Source organism: Dendropsophus ebraccatus, chromosome 3, assembly GCF_027789765.1.
Source record: "Dendropsophus ebraccatus isolate aDenEbr1 chromosome 3, aDenEbr1.pat, whole genome shotgun sequence".
Taxonomy (NCBI): domain Eukaryota; kingdom Metazoa; phylum Chordata; class Amphibia; order Anura; family Hylidae; genus Dendropsophus; species Dendropsophus ebraccatus.
In genome coordinates this window covers 176,738,869-176,748,078 of record NC_091456.1, presented here as the reverse complement: position 1 = coordinate 176,748,078, position 9,210 = coordinate 176,738,869, and the positions used below count along the sequence as shown (strand labels likewise).

General features: G+C 48.0%; 1 protein-coding gene across 4 annotated transcripts; it reads left to right on the top strand.

Moving 5' to 3' along the window:
- Window positions 1-2,926: 2,926 nt before the first annotated feature.
- Window positions 2,927-9,101, top strand: LOC138786298 (acyl-coenzyme A amino acid N-acyltransferase 1-like). Of its 4 annotated transcripts, none has more exons than XM_069963194.1 (4): window positions 2,927-3,020; window positions 5,539-6,020; window positions 7,268-7,470; window positions 8,053-9,101. In XM_069963194.1, exons 2-4 carry the CDS (start codon window positions 5,558-5,560, stop codon window positions 8,647-8,649), a joined length of 1,263 nt encoding a protein of 420 aa, XP_069819295.1. In that variant the 5' UTR covers window positions 2,927-3,020; window positions 5,539-5,557; the 3' UTR covers window positions 8,650-9,101. The 4 variants fall into 4 exon arrangements, with proteins under 4 accessions (XP_069819295.1, XP_069819296.1, XP_069819294.1 ...); XM_069963195.1 differs by having other exon boundaries at window positions 3,007-3,063; XM_069963193.1 differs by lacking the exon at window positions 2,927-3,020 and adding an exon at window positions 3,745-3,795.
- Window positions 9,102-9,210: the final 109 nt, after the last annotated feature.

Genomic DNA, 9,210 nt, shown 5'->3' with positions numbered 1-9,210 from the left:
CCAGCTCTCTGCCCCCACATACCTGCTGTCTGCCCCAATATTCCTGCCCCCAGCTATCTGATCCCATCCCACTGCCCCCTGCTGTCTGACCCCACAATCCTGCTCCCAGCTCTCTGCCCCCACATCTTTGCTGTCTGACCCCACAATCCTGCTATCTGCCCCCACATCCCTGCCCTCTGCTCTTACATCCCTGCCCTCTGCTCCCCCCCCACATCCCTGCCCTCTGCTCCCCCCCCACATCCTTGCCCTCTGCTCCCCCCCCCACATCCCTGCCCTCTGCTCCCCCCCCACATCCTTGCCCTCTGCTCCCCCCCCACATCCCTGCCCTCTGCTCCCCCCCCCCCTCCCTGCCCTCTGCTCTCGCCCCCACCTCCCTGCCCCCTGCCCCCACATCCCTGCCCTCTGCCCCCACATCCCTGCCCTCTGCCCCCACATCCCTGCTCTCTGCCCCCACATCCCTGCCCTCTACTCCCCCCACATCCCTGCCCTCTGCTCTCACATCCCTGCCCTCTGCTCCCCCCTCCCACATCCCTGCCCTCTGCTCCCCCCCCCACATCCCTGCCCTCTGCTCCCCCCCCCCCACATCCCTGCCCTCTGCTCCCCCCCCCCCACATCCCTGCCCTCTGCTCCCCCCCCACATCCTTGCCCTCTGCTCCCCCCCCCACATCCCTGCCCTCTGCTCCCCCCCCCACATCCCTGCCCTCTGCTCCCCCCCACATCCCTGCCCTTTGCTCCCCCCCCACATCCCTGCCCTCTGCTCCCCCCCCCCCCACATCCCTGCCCTCTGCTCTCACATCCCTGCCCTCTGCTCCCCCCCACACATCCCTGCCCTCTGCTCCCCCCCCCCACATCCCTGCCCTCTGCTCCCCCCCCACATCCCTGCCCTCTGCTCCCCCCCCCCACATCCCTGCCCTCTGCTCCCCCCCCCACATCCCTGCCCTCTGCTCCCCCCCACATCCCTGCCCTCTGCTCCCCCCCCCACATCCCTGCCCTCTGCTCTCACCCCCACATCCCTGCCCTCTGCTCCCACATCCCCGCTCTCTGCTCCCACATCCCTGCCCTCTGTTCTCACATCCCTGCCCTCTGCTCTCACATCCCTGCCCTCTGCTCTCACATCCCTGCCCTCTGCTCCCCCCCCCACATCTCTGCCCTCTGCTTTCACATCTCTGCCCTCTGCTCTCACATCCCTGCCCTCTGCTCCCCCCCCCACATCCCTGCCCTCTGCTCCCCCCCCCCACATCCCTGCCCTCTGCTCCCCCCCACATCCCTGCCCTCTGCTCTCACCCCCACATCTCTGCCCTCTGCTCTCACATCCCTGCCCTCTGCTCTCACATCCCTGCCCTCTGCTCTCACATCCCTGCCCTCTGCTCCCCCCCCACATCCCTGCCCTCTGCTCCCCCCCAAATCCCTGCCCTCTGCTCCCCCCCACATCCCTACCCTCTGCTCTCACCCCCACATCCCTGCCCTCTGCTCCCCCCCCACATCCCTGCCCTCTGCTCCCCCCCACATCCCTGCCCTCTGCTCTCACCCCCACATCCCTGCCCTCTGCCCCCACATCCCTGCCCTCTGCCCCCACATCCCTGCCCTCTGCTCCCAAATCCCTGCTCTCTACTCCCTGCCCCCACATCACTGCCCTTTTCTCCCTGACCCTGATAATCTTTTAACTCTTTTTCACTTTTGGCTTCAGCGTCCACCAATGGTGAGGCCCGAGCAACACTGTTGTTCTGTTGGTGAGGCCCGAACTGAAAAAGTTTGAGAAGCACTGCTCTATACTACACCACACAGGACACATCCTCTATACTACACCACACAGGACACATCCTCTATACTACACCACACAGGACACCTCCTCCTCTACACTACACCACACAGGACACATCCTCTATATACTACACCACACAGGACACATCCTCTATACTACACCACACAGGACACCTCCTCTATACTACACCACACAGGACACATCCTCTATACTACACCACACAGGACACCTCCTCCTCTACACTACACCACACAGGACACCTCCTCTATACTACACCACACAGGACACATCCTCCTCTATACTACACCACACAGGACACATCCTCTATACTACACCACACAGGACACATCCTCCTCTACACTACACCACACAGGACACATCCTCTATATACTACACCACACAGGACACAACCTCTATACTACACCACACAGGACACATCCTCTATACTACACCACACAGGACACCTCCTCTATATACTACACCACACAGGACACCTCCTCTATACTACACCACACAGGACACCTCCTCCTCTACACTACACCACACAGGAAACCTCCTCTATACTACACCACACAGGACACATCCTCCTCTATACTACACCACACAGGACACATCCTCTATATACTACACCACACAGGACACATCCTCTATATACTACACCACACAGGACACATCCTCTATATTCTACACCACACAGGACACCTCTATACTACACCCCAAAGGACAGCTGACAGATCCTTTATACTATACCACACCACACTGAATACTAATTTTAGTTACAATATATATAAGCAGTATGGGGGTAGGAACAGAGGTATTGGGGCAGGGGTTTTTGTAGGGTTAAAAAGAGAGGTTGCAGGGATGGAGTGATGCAGGATTATTCACTCTGTAGGGATAGGGTACTCCAAAACAGTAAAATTCCACCTGCATCTGACAATAGAACGGGTTATCATGAATCCTGGATCCCTTCAAGAATCCAGTTCTTGCTGAAGTAATGTATCAGAATACACTGAGCTATACTTGTGATGTGCCAGTCACCACCCGGGAAAGCACATAATAATCACACCATGTGCAAGGAAAGGGTTGGATATCTACAATATGTTCTATGTAGTTCGATATACTTTTTATAGAATGTGACACAGCTAACAATCTCAGCACATGGTTGTTTGTGCCTGTACGGGATGACCTTTGTCTTGCAGGTTATAGTGCCTTCAGAAGACATTACTACTACCTCTACTATACCTGATTCTTACACAAGGTATGTGCTTTGATGATTCGCTTATTCATAGCCGTAACAGCTGGTACGTAAATAACCTCCCATATAACTTATTCTAATACACTAACATAGACTAACACAGAGTAACTACTATTACTAATAGCAATCATACTACTATCATTATTACTGCTAATTACCATTACATTTCTAATGTTGCTACTAATACTCTGATCTGACTACGACTACATTACCTCCACCACACACAGTCACTATTCCTATGCTACCACTCCTGCACTACCTCTGCTAGTTCTTTACTTCCTGTGTTAGTACTGCTATTACTATATCATGTCACTATTGTTATCATCACTATCCTTTCTGTAATCTACTGCTAATTATTTTTTTTAGTTTTATGTCACTATCATTGCTATTTTGTCTCCCATGTTAGGGTCCAAACACACACACCGTATACGCAGCGTCTTAGCTGCTGCGATACGCAGCAGATACTCAGCAGATTAGATCTAAATAACTGAACACAGCATCAAATCTGCTGCAGATCTGCTGCGTATACGGTGTGTGTGTGTTTGTACCCTTAATATAACAATATAGCAGTATTTAATAGTGAGATGCATAGGTTTGTTATTTCGTGGTACTGTCCCTTTAATATGAGTCGATGCTGCGGACTGTGTGAGAGCTGTGGATTGGATCTGGTTTCTCCACTCCCTCTGTAGAACTCCCACTTCCTTACGTGAGCTCTAATAGTCCGTCCCTTTTCCTGTAACAACATTAGCTGGAGTGACATGCAGTTTCCCTGAGAAATGTAAGAGATCCATAAACAGATCCATAGATCCCGCAGGAATGTTTTATCCGGATTGAGAATACTCCAAGGTCAGACACAGATGTACATTTACAGATGTTTGTAGTATAGTATCTCAGAATATTTAGTATCCAGAGCTATGATCCTTTGAATTTCCTATAGGCATCAAAATGTCCAGGAGTGCGCAGATCCCCATATAACCACAACAGCAGCAGCACAGAGGATAGATCTACTCAGTCACAACCATAGTATTTTGTGTATTCAACTGTACATCATACAGAATTTCAGGAGATACTGTACACCCTCTTACCAATTGCTGCAGGGAGTTTCAATGCAACAATCGCTGAGCTCAAGGAAATCAGCAAAAAAATTAAAATAAAAAATCCAATGGAGTACTCAATCAAGAGTCTCTATTGATACATTGCCCCCAGAAAATTTTCAATACGCAAAAACTGGGTCCATGGAGCCTCAGTTACGAGTCTCAAAACACAGGAATAGCCAGATACCCCTCCTAGGAAAGAAAACCTGTTGCCAAGGGGTGCCTCTTACTGAGGAGATCACCAAACCACCCTGATACGAAGCCCCTTAAGTCCCACTCATTTACAAGTATTAGGACACAAATAGGGAAATACCAGGGTGTTTTGAGGTTGCTTTTGAAGGTCTTGATGGTGGACGAGAGTTGGATGTGTCTGGGTAGTGAGTTAGAGCATGGGGGAGGCTCAAAATCTTGGAGGCGGTTGTGTGAGGTACGGACAAGGGAAGAGGGCAAAAAATTATATGAGGATCGGACAGGTGAATGGCCTTGTATGTCATAGTCAACAGTTTCAAATTAATTTTTGGGGTGGAGTGAGGTGGGGGAAAGATGGCTAGTTCTGTTTTTTCCATGTTGAGTTTTAGAAAACGGGAGGAGAAGGAAGATATGGCCGATAGACACTCTGGGATCCTGGAAAACAGAGAGTTGACTTTCGGGCCAGAGTGGAAGATTTAAGTGTCATCGGCATAGAGATGGTACTTACAGCTGTAGGATTCTATTATGTGTCCCAGGCCAAGTATAGATGGAGAATAGAAGAGGTCCGATGACAGAGCCTTGGGCACCAACAGTGAGGGGATGAGGAGGGGGAGCGGGAGAGGCCAAAAGTACTATTGGAGAGGTAAGAAGAGATCCAGGAGAGGGCCAAGCTGGTGACTCCAAGGGATGAAAGAGTTTGTAGGAAGAGTATACATATATAAATATGTATACTAAAGCTATATCTATATCAGCATATCAAGAGAAGGACCTTGCCATGGCCTAAAGTATAGAAAGTGTACTAGTTTTTTGCCTTCCTCTGGATCAACACAGTAGGGCTATAGGTTGAAGTTGATGGATTCTTTTTTTAACCTTATTAACTATGTAACCAGTGTCGGACTGGGGTATCCTGGGGCCCCACCAATTAAGAACCAGTGAGAAACAACATGTCAGTCAGTGTTTAAGCAGGTTCTAAAGCTGGGAGACCACTGGAGAATCTCCGGTTCTCTGGTGGGCCAGTCCGACACTGTATGTAATTATAATAGTTGAGAAGGTAATACTCCTGTAAGGGACTGTTCTGTAGTACATGGTGCCACAAGGTTCTTGCCCATCATCAATACAGAACAGGATTCTAGAAGACTGTATAAGATGTTGGGTACATTGTGACAATGAATACATGTCTTGAGACATTTATTTTATTGGCATTAATCGAGTCTTCTTGGCTCTTGTCTCACATTTAGGACTCCTTGATCTTCAGATATGGTTGGTCTATCGGTTTATCCTGAAATCTCCTTGGTGGATGAACCAGTGAAGATCCAAGCTTGGGGCCTCCCCCCTGAGCAGGTCATCACTCTACGGGCATGGCTGAAGGATGAGAAGGGGCAGATATTTTACTCCAGAGCTTTCTACAAGGCAGATATGGATGGGAAGGTGGATCTGGAGAAATCTCCGGCCACTGGTGGGGACTTCCATGGAGTCTGTCCTATGGGCCTATTCTGGGCTCTGAAGCCAGCTGTTCCATTTCTAAGGCTGATGAAACGTGATGTAATGGGAAGTCCCTTCTCTGTACAACTGGAGGTATATCACTCATTGGTGTTAGATGCACTCCCTGAAGAGTCTCCTGCTGCCACCAAAGTCATTGAAAGATGGTATGTGGCTCCCGGAGTCCAGAGAATACTAATAAGAGATGGACGAGTGCGAGGAGCACTTTTCCTCCCGCCAGGTAAGCAACTAACTTCTCTATTGTCTGTCACATGTATATAGAAAGACTGTATGTAGATGAGCTGGGATAATTAAGGCCAGGACTAGCCTCACTTGATAGGTGATGTATTTGACAGTATCTGCTGGTATACTGCCATACAGTGTACAAAGTACCATACCATGTATTGCATAATTATAACGGCCATGCAGTATGGGGCCCAATGAATATTCCATATGGCTGGCTAAATAATGTAATTACTGCCACCACTTTATGCGCCAAAAAACCATTCACTATGCAATACCTATGTAAAGGTGTCATACACGGCCTATGCAAACACCTCAATAGACTGCTCAACTTAAAGGGAACTGATCCCCTCCCAAAGGGAGTGTGACTTGGCTATAGTACATTATAGCTGCCGGGCACAGCTCTCCGACGCACAGCAGCAATTTCAAAATATTGATTAGAAAGCAGCAGCTGAGAACTGGGGGAAAGAGAAGCTGGCGATATATAAATAAAAATTAATATTATTATTCCCAGCGCTCAGCTTGCCACTCAAGACTACATGCCGCAGCAGCTCCACCCTCATGCGTACTTACCAGGCACCAGGTGGATTAAAGATTGATATTCTGAAACCTCTGCCCCGCTGTAGTCTGCTGGGCACAACGTCAGAGAGCTGTGCCCAGTCGGTGTAAGGTACTGGGGCCATGTCACACTCCCTTAGTGTTTGTTCACAGTGAGTAAAAGCGGCGGAATCCCGCCTGCCTCAGTGTATCAATGGGATGCCACGTGCGTCTCCTCTATATGCTCAAAGAATTGACTTGTCAATTCTTTGAGAAGGGAGCTGCAGACAGCGGAGGTGCCCTATACCTTACATTGAGGCGCTGATGCAGGCGAAATTCTGAGCAGAGTCTGCGACAGGGATTCCGCTCAGAATTTCGGCACCAATTTCTCAGTGTGAACTGACCCTTAAAATAAAATTTAAAATGGCCTTAAGTATTATGTATATGAATCATTAGAATAAGGTTATGTAACAGTGGAACTCCCTTTTAAAGGGGTTATCCAGCGCTACAAAAACACTCGTCTTCAGTTCAGGTGTGGTTTGCAATTAATCTCCATTTACTTCAATGGAACTGAGTTTTAAACTCCACCCAATGTGGAGACAAGAGAGGAGAAAAGTGGCCATGTTTTTGTAGCCCTGGATAACCCCTTTAAGGCCATTGTCAGTTTTGTGGTTGTAGTCCATTTTTTTCATCCTGTGTTCTCTCTAGGTGAAGGACCCTTTCCAGGAGTGATTGACATGTTTGGCGGTGTCGGTGGTCTAATAGAATTTCGTAGTAGCCTCCTGGCCAGCCATGGTTTTGCCGCTCTTGCTTTGGCTTATTTTGCATATGATGATTTGCCTAGTTACCTCAGTGAAGTGGATTTAAAATATTTTGAAGAAGCCGCTCAATTTCTGTGTGGTCATCCAAAAGTAAGTTATAATTTTTTTTTAGAAACATGTCAAAATGCAGTGTTAAAGGGAATGTGTCACCTAAATTTTCATTTATAAATTAGAGTCAAATATTACAGTATGCCCCTATTCACATCAATGAGTTGTCTGTGCAGAGCATGACAGGACAGGTCTTCCAGAGTCACTTTCCACTCTAGCCAAGACATGAGGATCCTGTACAGAGTGTGACCCTTTACCAACTCAAGAGTTCCCTAATAGTGCTTATGGAAACCTCTATAAAATGTTCAGAAGTCTAGTGGTTTGACCCTTACCGACCAGCTTGTTACCCTGTGGATATGGGATATACTTTAGAGATGAGAATACTCCTTTAAAGGGGTTCTCTGGCCAGAAGTCCTTTAAGAGCTTTCTTCAGGAAGGGGGTGAGTGAAAAAATAACATTCGCTTACCTCCCTGCCTCCTGCACTGCTGCAACCTCTGCATTCAGGAAGTGACGTAGCAAGCCCACGTAATCATTCAGCGGGTGTGGCAGTATCTGAGGTTAAACATAATCATGCACATATGGATCCATGTCTCAATCCAATGTCTCAATATTCTACCTTTTAGGTGTCAAGTGATGGAGTTGGAGTGGTCGCCATAAGTAAAGGAGCCGAGATGGCTTTGGCCATGGCGTCTTACCTGCCTCAGGTTGCGGCTACAGTATGCATCAATGGAACCAATGCTGTCAATGGCAATAGCCTTATTTATGGGGATGTCCTTCTCAATGGCATGCCCTACCAAGCAGAAAAACTTCTGATCACAGAATATGGGTCTCTCTATTTTACCAATACAATGGATGACCCAAGAAAACCTGAACACCAGGGCTCTGTAATCCCCCTGGAGAAAGCAAGAGGTCCCATCCTCTTTTTGGTGGGAGATAAAGACCAGAATTACAACAGCCTGTTCTTTGCTCGGGAAGCAATGGCCAGGGCAGTAAAGTATGGGAAGAAGGATGTGTACCTGCAATGTTATCCAGGAGCGGGGCATCTTCTAGAGCCTCCAGGTTCACCTTTCTGTCCAGTTTCACAGTCACCGTTCTTCCCACTTCCATTGACTTGGGGTGGGGAGCTCATCCCTCACTGCAGAGCTCAGGACACGAGTTGGAAGGAGCTTCAGGAATTTCTCAGCAGACATATTAGATGCTCTCGACGGAATAAATTATGATCATTACAAGACACTTGGGGATCTCCAAACTTGCATCCTATGGACAGATGTTAAAAATGATGAATAGATTGACCCAAAGGTGAATGTTTGTATATTTGACATATAGTAATTATAAAATTACATGTTGTTATTTTTAAAGAGGGTTCTTAAAAGCGCCTCTATGAGCCAGAGTAGAGACTACTACCAAACAGCAACTCTCACTCTGGTGGACTCGGGCCATCTGACACAGATCAAATATTTGGCCATTCGGCAGCCAAGTACCAGAAAGCCCAGTGCAACATCCTTAACATGTCCCCCAGCTACCATGTGCAATTTATAATACTAATGTCCTCTGTGGCATTAAGTCATATTGGTGCTGGTAAGACTGCCTTTAAATAAGCACTGTTGTTTTAACCTACTCTGCTCAGTTTAATAAAATAAGCGCATATAAGAAACTTTGTAATAAACCTTATCAGACAAAAATGCTTTCTTCTCCTAATATTAAGCATGTTCCACTCCCCCAAACCCCTGCTAAACTGTCATCCACTCTTAGGGTCCTATTACTACGGCCTGATGATTTTA